At 54.2% G+C, this 15889-nt stretch overlaps 6 protein-coding genes across 6 annotated transcripts in view; 4 read left to right on the forward strand and 2 right to left on the reverse strand.

Moving 5' to 3' along the window:
* PHACADRAFT_261536 (uncharacterized protein) overlaps positions 1 to 1178 on the forward strand; it is a 2795-nt gene extending 1617 nt beyond the window's left edge. The window contains exon 3 of the mRNA XM_007399133.1: positions 171 to 1178. Coding sequence (XP_007399195.1) covers positions 456 to 791 — 336 coding nt within the window. The 5' untranslated portion in view covers positions 171 to 455 and the 3' untranslated portion in view covers positions 792 to 1178. The remainder of the gene's footprint in view (positions 1 to 170) is intronic.
* A 2309-nt stretch (positions 1179 to 3487) lies between these two features.
* PHACADRAFT_149799 (uncharacterized protein) lies at positions 3488 to 6099 on the forward strand. Its single transcript, XM_007399134.1, has 12 exons — positions 3488 to 3706; positions 3772 to 3835; positions 3888 to 3941; positions 4000 to 4038; positions 4103 to 4306; positions 4360 to 4498; positions 4559 to 4858; positions 4931 to 5059; positions 5127 to 5182; positions 5239 to 5369; positions 5431 to 5844; positions 5899 to 6099. Exons 1-12 carry the CDS (start codon positions 3579 to 3581, stop codon positions 6092 to 6094), a joined length of 1854 nt encoding a protein of 617 aa, XP_007399196.1. The 5' UTR covers positions 3488 to 3578; the 3' UTR covers positions 6095 to 6099.
* Positions 6100 to 6617: 518 nt separating this feature from the next.
* Positions 6618 to 7150, reverse strand: PHACADRAFT_198916 (uncharacterized protein; the record flags this gene model as incomplete). The annotated part of the gene is made up of 4 exons (XM_007399135.1): positions 6618 to 6815; positions 6866 to 6940; positions 6992 to 7018; positions 7073 to 7150. 4 exons carry the CDS (start codon positions 7148 to 7150, stop codon positions 6618 to 6620), a joined length of 378 nt encoding a protein of 125 aa, XP_007399197.1.
* Positions 7151 to 7210: 60 nt separating this feature from the next.
* PHACADRAFT_198917 (uncharacterized protein) lies at positions 7211 to 7515 on the reverse strand (the record flags this gene model as incomplete). The annotated part of the gene is made up of 2 exons (XM_007399136.1): positions 7211 to 7260; positions 7317 to 7515. 2 exons carry the CDS (start codon positions 7513 to 7515, stop codon positions 7211 to 7213), a joined length of 249 nt encoding a protein of 82 aa, XP_007399198.1.
* A 1112-nt stretch (positions 7516 to 8627) lies between these two features.
* PHACADRAFT_261539 (uncharacterized protein) lies at positions 8628 to 10986 on the forward strand. Its single transcript, XM_007399137.1, has 3 exons — positions 8628 to 8676; positions 8739 to 9608; positions 9664 to 10986. The coding sequence occupies exons 2-3, from the start codon at positions 8771 to 8773 to the stop codon at positions 10377 to 10379; spliced, it is 1554 nt and encodes a 517-aa protein (XP_007399199.1). The 5' UTR covers positions 8628 to 8676; positions 8739 to 8770; the 3' UTR covers positions 10380 to 10986.
* A 3220-nt stretch (positions 10987 to 14206) lies between these two features.
* PHACADRAFT_198919 (uncharacterized protein) lies at positions 14207 to 15782 on the forward strand (the record flags this gene model as incomplete). Its single annotated transcript, XM_007399138.1, has 3 exons — positions 14207 to 15062; positions 15112 to 15362; positions 15429 to 15782. 3 exons carry the CDS (start codon positions 14207 to 14209, stop codon positions 15780 to 15782), a joined length of 1461 nt encoding a protein of 486 aa, XP_007399200.1.
* Positions 15783 to 15889: the final 107 nt, after the last annotated feature.

Here is a 15889-nt window from a genome sequence, read left to right on the forward strand (position 1 = left end):
TGCGACAAACATAGCGAAAGTCTTTGCGTTGTCTCATCAATGCAAAGATGTTATCCCTACCTTAGATGCGATTTGTGAAAGTTCTCCACTGGTAACTGGTGAATCGACATATGTGAGTGATAATATCTTTCATATGGCTGAGCAGATCTGTAGTAATAGCCCTGAAACAGGTCTACCGGTACTGTAAACCTCAGACAAATATTTTGCTCGCCGGTATACGAATAGCCTGCGACGGCTCCCGTCCACGCATCATAGAGGTCTTCTTCAGTTGTGCACATACTGGCGACATTGACATTTCTTCGCTATTCGCGCAGCTAGAGGCCGCGCTCATCAACACGAACGGACCTGATGCTCTCGCACTGACCATCGAGTGCCAGGCCGGAGAAGCTGGCAGGATTCTGATCGATGGAATACTGGAAGACCGCATCTTAGCGCAGCTTCGGACGCGCCCCACAATGCTCTTTGCGAAGATCTCCGAGATTTCAGGCCAGTCTAAGTCTATTACCGTCGAACAAATCCTCTCCGCACCGACGTCCATCAGCTCGGGCGAAGAAACCATCCCGCTCACCACCGCTCAGCGCACGGAATGGGTGTTGGACAAGTACATCAGGAAGGAGGCTGTCCGTCCGCAGGAGCTGCTGCACGCCGCTCGAGAGACCGGGGACATTGCAGGCACGAGCTCTGCAACGGGACAACGCGCTGTGAAGCGATCGGAGGACGACGCAGCAGGACAGGCGCAGGGGGTCGCGGCGGACCAGGATGAGGAGCAGAGGGACAGGGGCGAGGAGTGAGATGACGGCGAAGAATCGGGCAGCGAGCCTGGACGCGAGGCGCGATATCGGGGCAGGGAAGGCTGTGGTGTATCGTCGCAGAAGGGATATGGACAGGCGCGAACACTCGAGATAAGTCGTTTGGAGGAGAGGCGGAGGCGTTCGCAGGGCGAATAGAGCGAAGGACAGGCGTGGTGAGCAGACAGATGTGTGTCCTTTGACGGCCAACATTCACGGTGTCCGGTGCGAACATTTTTCCTTGGTACGGACAAGCTGCTCGTGGCTTCCCAATTCCTGCGGTGTATGACTTGTTTTGCGGATTTCTCGGACTCTCGTCTCAGTATTCTTAGGCTCATGCGTTCCTAGTCTAGCCATGTAAAAGTTTTACAAAACAATTACGAATATTCGCTAGCCAATATACTATGTACTTGATCCGTTCTGCTGTGATGCTACAGCTGACGACGCCCTATTAAATCGAATAAATTTGCGTAGAGCCGGCGTTAAGCATCTCAAACTTGGAACGTCGTGGATTTAGCGGACTCAGTGATTGTAGGGAAATCTCTGACAAAGCGAGGAAACGAAAGTTTCTTCTCTGACCTAATAGATCGATCGACCCGGGAATAGAATAGAGATCGACAGTTCGAAGAGTGCCCAGAGAGTGAGAATGGAGGCATCTTGTGCAGTGCAATAGGTGGCTTGACAGGCCATGCGTGAGTTCTTCCAAGTTCTCCCGCGACCAGGGCTGCAAGAGAGTAAATGATTTGCGAAGCTTCTCGTCGCGCGCGAGCGCAGAGTCACACACGCCTGGTCAGACATTTTTATCCAGAAACCGTCCCGTCTACAAATACCCTACTACTCTGTCTTCGCGTCGTATAGAGAGGGCTAGTGGGGTACATTGGCGTGTCTGTGCACAAGACAAGTAGATGCGATCACGAACCTGACAGTATATTCCAACTGCATGTCTAAGCCGACCCTCGCGGCGGTCGAGGGTTCCGCTCGAGGACTCACGTCACCGAGCGTATCCAAGGCACTGCGGCTCCCTTGCTCTACTAGGTAAACACCTGCACGGCCGGCAATATTCAGATCTGAGGTCAATTCCGATGTTATCGACTGGGTGTTTCATAAGCGCAGACGAGACGTCCGCACTCGCAGTGACGCGGGCTCACCTTGAGAACGTCACGTCCTCCATCACCTTCCTTCCAGATATCCGAGTCGCCACCCTCCATCAGCTAAATTGGTAGTTCGCGGGAAGCACACGACTGACACCAAGGCGTTCGCGAGAGTGATAAACTTGAACGCTGAGCTTAATTTCGGCTGGCGTTTGGCGAAGTTGAAGTTCGCATATATGTTCGCGGCATTATCTTCGGAAGACGAATCAAGCCGGAGGCTTGCAAGTTCTGATGGGTAATTCGTGGGCGAGTCATAACCTATAGCAGCCGAAGGCGTACCGAACAATGGCTGTGCGGCTGTCGAGCTGTGGGTGAGCGTAATACACAAGGGCGTCCGACGTAAGCGTCGTTTGGGTGAACGTGACTGCTGCCTTGCGAGCCGACCCGCAGGTCATCGAGCCCAAATGAGAGGCGATGACGAATACACTACGGGAATTTTAGATGAACGAACAGCCGAATATGAGTCTAAAAAGGCGTAGAGATGCAGCGAGATGTTTTTAGCTCTGAGAAGCTGCCAACGAACCTCGCGGACAAGGTAAATCCAAGCACTACAACCAGGCGCTGTTTCGAGGACCCGCCGAGTTGCTGTGCGACAGGTAAAGTACACCAACTATCGCGGAAAAAAGTTAGAGCCAGTAGATATGTGCCAAATACGCGCTTTGAGCTCAGACTCCCAATGGATGCAGGTGACGCGAGCCGCGCTGTGCCCCACCGTGGCGCATCTGTTCCCCATGCCGCCATGTGGCAGGACGGTGGCATTGCACAGATACGATTGGAATACCGCTCTGGCGGCCCAGTGTTGCATGCCAAGCTGATGCCGCAACCTAAAGTCTCCGCACTCAAAAGCAGAGCGGGTGGCCGGGGGGGATTGCGACGCACGAGACGTACAGTCTGCAATAATACAAGTCAGAGCGTCTCGATAACACTCTATGCGAACTAAAACCTGATTGTGCCAAAAATAATGTCGGTAAAGGCCCCTATGCGGTCGTTCTCCAGGTCGACACCACAGCATGCAGCTCAGCGATGTGCCAGATATCAGCGACGAAGTTTACAACGGTGAGCGAGCACACCAGCACACTTAAAGACTTCGCATCTTCCGATGCCTTCTGTCTGCTAGGCTGTGCGAACGCTCCACCAGAGAACTTTGACGAGAACGCGACACGCTCACCACTCGTGAATATTCCGGGGCGAGTTTCTAACTTGACGAGTTCATTTCAAAGTCCGCTGATAGCGACTCCGTTTGTTTACCAATGTTTTCCGCAACAGCGTCCGGTGTTTAGCTAATACCGATGACTCATCACTCACAATTGAGACGCTGGCCTTTACTAGGGTCTGGTGCTCACACCGTTGGCTCTTTATCGCGGTTGCGTTTATATGGACGAGCGCGTCCTCTCGCAGCTTTGTGCAGCCTACAGGGACAGCAAGAGGCTATCTAGAAGGATCGGCGAACGTGACGCGAAATCAGATGCGTCCCTGTTTTTGGGCGACCGATTCACACGTCTATTTGAATATGTGGTATCTATTTCTCATTGCCTCTACCAGCGTTTCGCAAACAAGCTCTGCAGATAACGATGGAATACGGCGCGTACGGCGCCAGCTGCTTTAACCGCCACAGCCGTGCTCCAATCTGCCTATAGCAATGACTTCGGTTTCTGCGCCACTAGAATCCCTCATCGACGTCCTCGTCATAGGTGCTGGACCGGCAGGTCTTGCGACCGCGCTCGGCCTCACAAGGGCGGGGATAAAAGTCAGAATCGTCGATATCAGGTGGGTGCACGCTGTCTGATGTGTTCCTACTCAGGCTGAATACGTGGTACTCATGGCTATGTCAGAGCACAGAGAATTTCAGTAGGCCACGCGGATGGCATCATGCCCCGAACTATCGAGGTTCTTGACGTGCGTCTTTGCTATATCATTTCAGCTGTAGAAATGACGGATAAACTCACAGAGCTATGGTGTTAGCAATGAGCTTATCAGAAAGAGTCATCATGTGTACGCGATTGTGGGTGTCGGAGAGCATTTCAATTGGTAACATCATAGTGACCATTTCTCCCCCGCAGAGCAACTACAACTACGACCCTTCCATCGATGGTATCAAGGTACGCACTTTTCCTTTTAGCGCTCGAAAATAGAGTGTGAGCTATAGCAATGACAAATTGGCAGTACGCCAGCAGAGTGCCGGCGATAAATGAACCCACCGCGAGGTATAAATACATTGCAACCCATAACCAGGGTTTCATAGAAGGCTTGTTGCTGGCCGGTCTGGAAGATGCCAATGTACGGGTCGAGCAGGCGTGCAAACCGACAAGCTTGGAGCTGTCATCCTGTGAAGACGAGCTGAAAGATCATGCGTCATACCCTGTTAAAGTATTCTATTTTTTCTCTCTATCATGCCTGCATGGCGAACCATCATTTGATAGATTACACTCGAGCATCTCTCAGCTGCCCCAGGAACACCTTCCTCTGAAATTGTTCACGCAAGGTTTATCGTCGGCGCGGACGGAGCACACTCCTGGGTCCGCCATATGCTTGGTATTCCTATGGAGGGCGACAGCACTGGTGAACCCGTCTCTCTCATCAGGCTACATTTCGAAGTAATCCAGCGTACCGTATGTTTAGCTCGAGTCTGGGGGGCAATTGACTTTACGCCCTTGCCATCGAGTAACTTCCCCGACTGGCGGAACATCACAACGGTCAACGCTGCTGACACTGGCATTATGCTTATTCCCCGCGAATGCAGCAAAGTGCGATTGTACATCGAGCTCGGCTCTGTCGATGAGTTCGAGCAGGATGACCGTGGGCGACCGGATACCAGCAAGATCACCGCAGATAAGTTGCTCGACATCGCCAAGCGCGCATTCAAGCCATACATCCTAGAAACTACGCCGGACAAGGTCGAGTGGTGGACTGCGTATATCAGTGCGTATGTTTTATTTCGGGAAATCTGGGTGTATGCTCACTGTACGACCGTTTTCTGCGTGGTAATGCTAGTTGGTCAGCGAGTTGCAACCAGATTCTGCGATCGGGGTCGGGCGTTCATTGTTGGCGACGCATGTCACACCCATTCGCCAAAGGGTGGACAAGGCATGAACGCTAGCATGAACGACGGACACAATCTCGGTAAGCTCCACACCCCATCGGTATATCATGTTCCTAGCTGACGAAAGCTGTGTTACCTTTTTTTCAGCATGGAAGCTCGCTCATGTCCTGAAAAGTTGGAGTCCGATGGCGTTGCTTGACACCGTATGCTTCTCATATTGTTGGCATCTGACTATGCATTTGTGACAACTATACCATAGTACGAAGCAGAACGGCGTCCGTTTGCTCAAGAGCTCATCGCTTTCGACAGATGGTATGCTGAAGGTTTCAACGCCGAATCACGCGCAAAGCTCGTCCGAGAGAAGGGCTTAGAAGTCGCACTAACCGGCCCGTTTGAGTATGTCCGCTATTCTACTACGTATACTCATATCGGAAGCCTTAATGGTTTCCAGGGCATTCCGCACGTTCAGTGCGCTCACCACTGGCATCGGTATCCAGTACGCACCTTCGATAATCACATCACAGGTCTCTCCCACAGTAGACGTCATCAAAACCGAGACTTCGCCCTTCACATTGACAGTCGGCAAACGCGTCCCGCCCTATGCCCTCATGCGCGTTGCGGATTGCCGCCCGATTAACCTCCAGGATGCGTTACCGTCCGACGGCCTCTCCAAACTCATCGTCTTTGCCGGGCCTCTCACCAGCCTGGAGGAGAAGGGCAGGCTTGCAGAAGTCGAGGAGGCACTACGAGACATCTTTCATGCGTTCGGCACTGATAAATTCCGGCTCCTCGTCATACTTTCCGCAGTCAGCGACGATATGAGCTACAAAGACGTTCCGGTGGGGCTGCGGAAGGATTGGACGAGGTGTGTCTTTCGCCGTTCCTTTTGTTTTGCGGCCCTCTGACTTTGCGATCCGAGCATTCTGGTGGACTCTACCTCATCATTTTCGAACGAATCTGGTGGGGCGTACGCAGCATTCGGCATCCCGGTTACTGGAAAGTTTGTGGCTGTCCGTCCAGATGGGTACGTCGGTACAATTATTGAGCTGAGCGAGATGCGGAGGCTAGACGACTACTTGAGAGGATGGCTGCTTCGATCATCTGACCCTTTGTAAATGCCGTCCCATTATTTTACGAGAAGATCAAAATCGCTGTCATGGATATTGTCATGTGTAGTGGTGGCCAAAAAGAGGCTATTCTTCGAGAGTTTGCTCGAAAAATTTGCATTGGAAGCGTCAGAAAATGTGCCGCGAGCCGACGTTACATTATGAAACTTGCCAAGATTATATACAACTACGCCTTTCCTAGAGTCGCAGCAATGTGATCTAAGTCAGGAACCAGAGGGCTGTTATCCTCCCAGTCCTTCAGCACAAGAGGATCCAGCTCCCCGTTGTACTTGTCATCCCGCATCCACTGCTCGAGACTCTGCACATTAGGGTGGGCCTTGTGGATCCAGGCCATGTACCTCTTCGTTATATCGTCCCGGTACATGTACTAGAACCCTGCATGGTGCTCCTTCCATGTCATCTGGTCTCCGACCTTCGCAGCAGGGAAGTAGGTGTTCTTCCAGTTGCGGAACCATTCCTCAACAGTGAGGTGCATCGCGACGGCTGGCAGCCCGGTGGCCTTCCTGAAAGCCTAGACGGTGTCCTCGAGCGTGACTACGTCGCCCGTGATCTCGAGGTCCTTGCCCGAGACTTCGGCGCGGTTGTAGAAGGAGCAGCGGGCGAAGAAGCCGATGTCTTTGAGGGACACCATCGGGACGCGGCCTTGGCCGGTAGGGAACGCGAATACGTGAGTACCGTCGGCGCGGCGGGTGAGAGGTCCCCACAAAGACTGTATATTTTCCGGTCAGGGCGCCGTACAAACACACAGAGTGTACGCACCGATTTGAGCATCTCCATATAAGGCTCCGAGGTGAGGGAGCTCCAGGACAAGTCGCTGTCGCTGACGACGGAAGGCTAGGCTTTCAGCCAGTCTGCGACATGGCCCTTGCCGTCATAGAACCCAACCCTATACTTGGGATCAAAGCCTGCTTTCTGTACAATAGCGTCGGTGCTGCTGCACTTCCAAAATATAACAGTTTAAATTACCTTAACGGCATAGTCAAGGCTGCTCCAGACGTAGTGACGGACGGTTTTTGCCTGCTGAGCGAGCTCGAAGATACGCATTCCGAGGAAGACTTCTTTCTCCTCGCCAAGAGTATGCGAGTCGGTGTTCACGAAGGCGCCCTATGCGCCGTCTAAGGCGGCGAGAACAGTGGACAAGTCTTGCAACGAGCCTGCAGTGAATGACACCGTCAGCTTGTCAGTTTCGACGAGTTGTCTGCGCGCGTACCTTTGAAGAGCTCTACGCCTTTGGCTGCAAGTTCTTGAGCGCGACGGCCGCTGGAGTCGCGAGTCAAGGCACGGACAGCGTAGGGAGAGGGCGAGCCATCAGAAGATGCAGCAAGGAGTGCGTTGACGACAGCCACGGCTTGAACACCGGTAGCACCAATGACCAGGGTGACTTTCTTGTCGGTGGTAGTGGAAGACATTATTGGTTAACTGGAAAGTGCTGATAATATTGTTTCGAGTGTGGATCGTTCCTTCTTATACCTGCTGAGTCCATGGCATCGCTTGCGCTGGCTGAGGCAGCTGAGCATCGCTTGCGCTGCCCGAAAATGCGCGTCGGCCTCAGGCTATGAACTTCGTAACCGACAGCCACTTATTGCACATTGCGCATCGACGGTCGCCATAACGGTGTCCTCGGTGTTACCTGAATGGGTCGGTGTTTGGTACGCCGGAGGCCGATGATTTGAGGAGCTGGTCCATCAGAACAGCACGGGCGTACCAAGACTAGTAAATGCTGAAGACAAAGAACATACGCAAAAATTAGCGCATCTCGCCATTCCCATGGGAGAAGAATCCCGTGTACGCGCGTCCACATCAGGAAACAGGACTTGGCTCCATAGTGCTCCAAAATGCTCCTGTCGCACTCTGTCGCACTGTGGAGCCAAGTTGTTTTCCTGATGCACGTAGCCCCACACCGGGGAGTGTGGGTCTATTGGCTAACCAAACGGTGCTCTCCGGAGATTGAGAGCACGATCAGAGCACTGCGACAGTTTGAATATGCCTTCGAATTATATTTTCAGTTAGCGAATCACGGAGTACAGGAGTCAATACGCGACCGTACCCTCGGTGGCCTGAATGAGTTATCAATGCGATGAACATCAATATTGAGTACGTTGAGCGTTGACGTTGAAATCGAAACTTTGAGTTCTATTCGAATGACACTATGGCAATACAACAGATCTGTTTTCATTCCTTCACCGTGAGCTGCGACAGAGTTTGCTACTGTGTCTTGGGAGGATTTGGTCATTTGTTGTTCTGAGCGAGGACCGCCGTTGCGGCTTCTGAGCTATTGTGCCGCTCGGGCACCGCCCCACACGTCTCAGGGTGCCCCCCCCTACGACGCCACAGCGCAGCCGCAGTCATTTATTGAGGCCGATTGGCGCGCTTCTCTGCATTCTCTCACGTTCACACGGGACGTCGGAAGCTGAGGGCCGCCAACGCCCGCCGCTTCCTCGCAGACGACCTGGGGACGCCCATGAGGCGATGAAACTGGAGAGAGCGCCGCAAGATGGTGTACTTGTGAACCTTGTACACGAGGCGAACGGCTGTGCCCTGCCCTGATATAGCGTCGCAGGACGGCGCAGGTGCGTCGTCCGCCCTCCACCTGCATACACCACACTCGTACTCACGTTTTCGCATCCTGCAGCCTCTTCCGTTTGTTTTGTTTCTCTCTGAAAGATGTCGCGCGTTACAGGAGATGATCTTCCGCCTGAGATACTGTCGCGTATTCTCGATAGTGTCACGTCAGTTGGTGTTGGTACTGACTTGACCGAACGTCGCCGGTCAAAACACGAACTCATCGGATCTAGCCTCGTATGCAAGCACTGGTCCGAAGCCATCAGACCTATCCTCTTCCAAAGACTCCAGTTGCGCAACGCCGAAGACGTACGGTTCCTGAAGAACATCGTCATCAGTCCCAGTTTCGTGACCTCGTCTCTGCCCGAGGCCATTCAGTGGGTATATGTCCACCAAGAAGCTACGGAGGCAAAATCATGGCTTCACCATATCCACGGACTTTCAACCTGTCTCCGGAACACAACATTCGAGTGTACCGTCGTGAGCCCCGCGGGTGATACTGCATCCGCGCCCTGCCGCTGGGCCCCATTTGAATCGATACCCAACGTCACTCCATCCTACGTCAGACTTTCAAAGCTTACCCTCAACAACATTGTATTCGCGAGCACGACCGAGCTTGCACGACTCGTCGACAGTTTCTCCACGCTCCGTTTCTGCATCTGCGGCCAACTCACCTTCCTCGATTCGTCGCCGGTTGTCCAGTCACGCAGAGCCCGCCGACATGCTTCATCGGCCCTCTGGAGGTGCGGTATCTCGCGGTGTAAGGATATGGCGGTCTCCGTTCAAGCGGCGCTGGCCGCTGACATCCTTGCGGCTGGCCGTCGCATGGGCCTTGACGACCGCACATGGGATACAACTCTTCAAGCGTTGTTTGTATTGGTACCAAGCGCATTTGAAGGGGCAGTTGTGTCTCTTTACAATCAGAATGGCCATATGTTTGGTATGTCTTCCAGCGCATGCAAAAAGTGCAAATCTCACTAGCTATTCCTCATTAGACACGGCGAGAATCTCGGGCCATTCATATAATCAAGATGTGTCTATGGGCGATTCTTTCGGAGCCGACATTAAGGTTTTCCGACCGAGCGCGGACCAGGATGCAGGGTCCCCACTCGCGCATGTCGAGAGCATCGCTCTCACACTGTCATTTGCGGATGTCGAAGCCGTGGATATGCTTGATTGGGACGCCTTGCGAGCTGTCATTGATTCCCCGCACATGCACTACCTTCGTATCCACTATTTCGAGCAACAAAACAAAGATTTCGAGGCAGCAAAGAGAATCCTGTGCTCTGTGCTGCGCCGCACGCAGCTGACCTGGGCTCTCGAGTCGGGTAAACTGCAGTTCGGGCAGTTCTTTGGTGATCCCGCCACGAGTGCAGATATCTCGTCGGTACCAGCGGAACACACCATCGACGGCACCACAATCACCCTTGACATCGCCGAACAAGCCGAGTGGTTGCTGCACCCTGTCCGGCGGTCCTTCAATTACCTAGATAACATTACAAGAGAGGAATACCTACGACGGCTCGTAGCTGCGCGCGTGAGCGGAACATCCGCAGACACGGGCTCAGAGGTCGCGCCACCCACCGCAGGCAATACTCAGAACACGGCACTCGAGCAGACCCACGAGGTGGCAGATGACAGTGCGCAGAGAGTCGAAGTGTACGAGGGAGTAGGCGGCGGAGGCGAGGAGGACCTGGCAACGGAGACGTAGGGCGGGCGTGGATATCGGGCGGTAGCCGGGCGCACTGTCGGGTGAGCGGACGAACTTTGGGGAAGGGATGGGTCGTGGGCAGAAGCGTGGCCCGCTGCAGGGAGCTTGGGATGTCGTATCGGAGTCGAGAAAGCAAGAGCTTCGGTGCGGCGGTGCAGACAAGGAGGATTGAGGATGACGAAAAAGTGAAGGAGTAACGGGGCTAAGAATAATCGTGACCCGGCGGATCTTTTGGCCGGCCCTCCCTAGGTGCGATCGAAGACGATTTTCGGACGGTTATACTGAGGTTGGACACTCGCGGCGCGATTGCTGCGAATACGCAGATGATTTTCTAGTATTGGAACCTCCAATCTGATTTGTCATTGCTAAGAGTCTTCTGCTCAACACTTGCTCAGCGCTCAGACGTCGCATATAGTTCCAACCTTCGACTATTGCTCTTCATGTGTCTAGTCTCTCGGAGGGCAGCTACGCGTTTTCTGCCCAGTTTACCTTATTGTACATTGTCTTCCCTTATCTAATTGCTTGTCACCCTCTGCCCTTATTCTTTTCGTAGGTTTCATGTAGTAGTGGATTAAGATTAAGAGATGGAACTGGATAATATTATTTTCTCCACTGCAGAACGGCGCTAAGCGCTCAGATCGAGCGTGTAGGTACACGACAAAGCGGAGATCATGACGCATGTCGAGCAGTAAAAAAATAAGAGACAGACACGGCATCGACGACTTGGTCGGAAATGAATAAGACGGAAGAGAGACTTGGTCCAGGTCGTCTCCAAGCTAGGCACTCCGTGCCACAAAGCCAGCGTTCATGAAGTGATGGGGCGACCGTTCTCGAAGCTTGCTCCCTTTTCTGTCACTCACCACCATCTCCTTGACATGATCGGCCTTTCCACCTGCATACCTCACGAATCCGATACTCGCCTCTGCAGTCTACGCTCAAGCTCAGCTTCTCGCTGACACACCAAGTTGCGGACCGTCTCGTCCATGGTTCGTACTCGTCCCTTCTGCCGTGTCTACGTCCTGCATACCGTCCCTGTAGCCACTGCAACTAGCCACTGCTTTACCAGACATCGCCACTCCCCCCAACAACGCCGAGGCGCAGTTCTACGCGCCCCACCGGGTGCCGTTCCTCAGGATGCGCGTCGAGGCCGGACTCAAGGTTCTACCCCACAATCGACATGTGCGCGCTCGGTGTTATGCACGCAAACCCGGGAGTGAATTGCTGTGGGCACAGGTGCTGAACTCTACTGTTCCTCTGAGCCCGAGACAACGAGTAACGATGCGCGCTGATTACGGCGAGCGGAAGCGGGCAGGGTGGTCTGATGACGAGAAGTTCAAAGGGGGCAGAGATGAGACGGCGGACGACAGCTTTTCGAAGATGTGAGGTCGCGAGGGCTATATTACCATGGTGCGTCTTGATTGTGCTGGCCCTCCGTCGTGAGCTAAATGTTCATTAGTCCCCAACGCCGACATCGGTATTAACGTCCCTGCAGCCAACTTCAAGCTGTTCAATATCATTCTTTTTTTTTTTTGCTCTCCGTCCTCAGCGTGCACGACCGGCTGCCACTTCGCCATGGCCTAGAGTAGAGCCTAAAATACCGACCGGCTTCATTCGCTGAGGCAGTGCAGCCCACGATTCAGCCAGGAAGATCAGCACGGCAGAATATCTCAAGTACACGAGAAGATATGAACACACAGGCGGATGACATAACTGGGAAAGCTTAAGATAGCTGGGACGGTGGCGATACTGGGGCGCGCAATCGTGCGTAGTGGGTCTATGCCATGTAGAGCTGTTCGCCGACCGCCCCCAAGGATCTCTGCCCCCGTTGTCCGAAGCTCCAGGCGACCTCTCTGTCCCTTGATATTGTGAGTGTGGTCATTATTTTACTTACAAGCTCGCTCACGAGTCGCAGGGCATTAGAGTTATGTCGACAAGGACCCCATGGGATGCCGGCATCGGTATCTGCACACTCTAAAATACAACGCATAAGAGGGAGCGTGCGACAGTCTGGCGATCGGAGATAAGGTGCTCACATTGCCGCAGCAAGGAAGATTACTTTGATAGAGTCAGGATGAACTGGCACATGGGACAGATTGGCTACGCACCATCGCACAACTCCTCGGCCATCTTGTGGTGCATCTGCTTCGCCAGCCTCTTCCCGAGAACGGCGCCAACGGCAGTGCATCGTGCCTCCGATGTCAAGAATTATCTTGTCCGAAGCCTCACAGCAAGATAATGCCTAAGGTTGAGGAAGGAAAGAAGAGAGCGAACATGACGAACGGGAGCGAGGAGGCCCGGCGGCGGTTAGAGTCGTGGCAGCGCACGTACGGCCAATAGCGACTGCAACGTGGAACACCTGTTGAAAAGCTCAGCTTGACCTTGGAAGGCTCAGAGTGTCGACGAACGCACCTGGATCCGAGTCCTCATCCACGCCAGTTGCACGTCGCTATGGGCCTGCACAAGCGCATCCTAGACATTGTCCCGATAGCCTGCAGACATAGGCCGAGCTGACGCTGCAATCTGAAGGCTCCGGTCTTGGAGGCGGAGGATAGCGGTAGCCCACCCACGCGGCTAACCAAACGTTTTGCGGCTTCCCAGGCGAGTGTTATCGTCGCGGGTGCGTGTTGCGCACAGGTTCGACCGGGTACGTAGTTCGGCGGCCAGCTGCAGCGAATGTGGATCCTAGAGAGTGGCGAAACGTCGAGGCTGCACATTGGAGAATGGAGGGAGAGGTCTCGGGAATCGCAGCCCCGCCACTTGCTACATCACTTTCACAGCTATGCCAGGTCTGGTCTTCTCCACCGTCGTACTTGCCATGACACGGCATTCATAGTGTCCAACGGTTGATGCACAGGTGGTACCGGCCTCTCGCAAGTTGATCGCCTGGAGACCGGGAAGAGAGAGCAGGATGGGGCTGGGCTTATCGACATCTACCTCTGAGGACTGCTATGCGCATAACTTAGAACGGCGCGACGCTATCGAGGTGGGCCCGCTTCATCTTACATTACCGTTTGCTGTCTCAGGACGGAGCACAGACACCTTCGCCGTACAGCGCAGCAAGGGCAAGCTAGTCGCTGGTTGGTAACAAGGTACGAGGCTAGTGAAGCCTCGTAATTACGGCTGTTGAGCTCTGTCACGGGGCCGAGAAGATGAACGACGCTGGACGGCTACAATGTGCGTATTGTACAGCTCAGCGCGCATGTATGTGGCTGACTCGGACCGCAGGTTATCGGTAGTAGCCAATAGAGATGGAAGACGACATTGGACGTTTGAGTGGTGAAACATTGAAACGTTGAAGAGTTATTCGAATTAAAAAACGCGTACGCTATGGAAATCAGTATATCGATCATTCGCTGTGAGCTGCAGCGAAATCTACTGCCGTGTCCTGTCCAGATCTGGATACTGTTCGGCCCCAAGCAATGGGGCCGTAGCTTGAGAGGCGTGGCGATGGAGGTATATGCAGGTTCTCTGAGCTTTTCTGCCGCTTGGCACCGCCGTACACGTCCCAGGGCGCCTTTGGCAGAGACGCCACAACGTGGCCCTACTCGATCTGGGACATCTGTCGTTGAGGAACCAATGGGCGCGCTTCTCTGCACGGACTCGTCCGCGTTCCCTGTTGAAACTCCAGAATCATATGACGAGGTGTCAGAAGTTGACAGCCACTGACCCCTTGCCAACGAACCTTATACATACGAGGCAAATGGCTGTGCGCTGCCGGGTTATAGCGCTCCGGGTGCGTCGTCCACCGTCCACCTGCATCCACCACACTCGCACCCGCATTTCCGCACTCTACAGACTCTTGCACGTCTACCCCGTCGTCTTCGGAGATGTCGGGCACTACAGGAGCTGATCTGCCGCCTGAGATACTGTCACGCATTCTCCATTGTGTCACGCCAGCTCGATTCTACTGGCATGACTTGGCCAAGCTTCGCCGGTGGAAACACGAAGTCGTTGCGTCCAGCCTTGTATGCAAGTACTGGTCTGAGGCCATCAGACCCCTCCTCTTCAAAGAACTCCAGTTGCACAGCGCCGAAGATGTACAGTTCCTGAAGAACATCATCGGCAGTCCCGAATTCACGACCTCGTCTCTGTCCAGGGCCATCCAGCGGATACATATCCATCAAGAGGTTACGGAAGCGAAGTCCTGGTTTCACCACGTCCATGGACTTTCAGCTCGACTCCGGGAGACGAAATTCGACTGTACCGTCGTGAGCCAAGCGGGCAACGCAGGCAATGCTGCACCGATGCCCAGCCGTTGGGCCCCATTTGCATCGATGCCCAGCATTACTCCATCATCAGGCTATGTCCGACTCTCATGGCTTCGCCTCAGCGGCGTTGTATTCACCAGTACGACTGAGCTCGCTCGGCTCGTCGACAATTTCCCCACGCTCAAGTGCTGCGTTTGCAATCAAGTCACCTTCTCTGACCTGTCACCGGTTGTTCAATCACGCAGAACTCGGCGACGTACCTCATTGGCCCTCTGTGCGTGCACAATCTCGCGGTGTAAGGATATGACGGTTCTCGCCAAAGCAGCGCTGGCTGCTGACATCCTTGCGGCTGGTCGTCGCATGGGACTTGACGGCCGCACATGGGACGCGACCCTTCAAGCACTGCTTGCGCTGGTACCAAATGAGATAGAACAAGCGAATGTGGAGCTTGATGGTCAGAATGGCGGTGTGTTCGGTACGTCTTCTAACTGATGGACGCAGTGCAGACCTCACCAGCTTGTCAGACGTGGCGAGCATACGTTGCTATTCACTCGATCAAGGCGAGTCTGCGAGCGATTATGTCTCAGCTGATGTTAATGCCGGCCGACCGAATGCGGGCCAGGATGCAGGGACTCCGACTCCACTTGCGCATGTAGAGAGTATCACTCTCCAACTCTCCTTCGCGAATGCTGAAACGGTAGACACCCTTGCTTGGGAAGCCTTGCGAGCTGTCGTTGATTCTCCGCACATGCGCCGTATTCGTATCAGATATTCCGTGCCGCCCAAAAACACCTTCGAGGTCGCCAAGAGAATATTGTGCTCTGTCATGCGCCGTACATAGTCGACCTGGGCTCTTGATGCGGATAAACTGCAGTTCTGGGGGTACAATTGTGATCCCGTCACGAGTGCAGACATCTTGTCTGTACCAGCAGAGCACACCATCGATGGCACCACGATCGCCCTCGACACCACCGAACAAGCCGAGTGGTTACTGCGCCCTGTCCGACCGCGCCCTGTCCGGCCTCGCTCTGGCTCAGAGAGCGTCACAAGAGAAAAGTACCTACGACAGCTCGTAGCCGCGCGCGTGAGGGGGGTATCCACGGACACGAGCTCGGGGACTGCGCCACCCACCACAGATAGCACTCAGCACACGGTGCTCGAGCAGACCCACGAGGCGGCAGATATCGACGTCTAGGGAGTCGAAGGGCATGAGGGAGTGGGCGGCGGACACGAGGCGGACCCGGCGATGGAGACAAAGGGCCGGCGTGAACATCGGGTGCGCGCAGGGCGCACTGCCGGGCG

Source organism: Phanerochaete carnosa (genome assembly GCF_000300595.1).
Source record: "Phanerochaete carnosa HHB-10118-sp unplaced genomic scaffold PHACAscaffold_8, whole genome shotgun sequence".
Taxonomy (NCBI): Eukaryota; Fungi; Basidiomycota; class Agaricomycetes; order Polyporales; family Phanerochaetaceae; genus Phanerochaete; species Phanerochaete carnosa.

Excerpts from the sequence above, each read along its gene's own strand:
- PHACADRAFT_149799 (XM_007399134.1), top strand. The coding sequence starts at position 3,579 with ATGACTTCGGTTTCTGCGCCACTAGAATCCCTCATCGACGTCCTCGTC. Across the intron at positions 3,836-3,887 it reads GAACTATCGAGGTTCTTGAC|AGCTATGGTGTTAGCAATGA; the intron begins GTGCGTCTTTGC and ends ATAAACTCACAG. Across the intron at positions 5,370-5,430 it reads GAAGTCGCACTAACCGGCCC|GGCATTCCGCACGTTCAGTG; the intron begins GTTTGAGTATGT and ends AATGGTTTCCAG.
- PHACADRAFT_261539 (XM_007399137.1), top strand. The coding sequence starts at position 8,771 with ATGTCGCGCGTTACAGGAGATGATCTTCCGCCTGAGATACTGTCGCGT. Across the intron at positions 9,609-9,663 it reads TCAGAATGGCCATATGTTTG|ACACGGCGAGAATCTCGGGC; the intron begins GTATGTCTTCCA and ends ATTCCTCATTAG.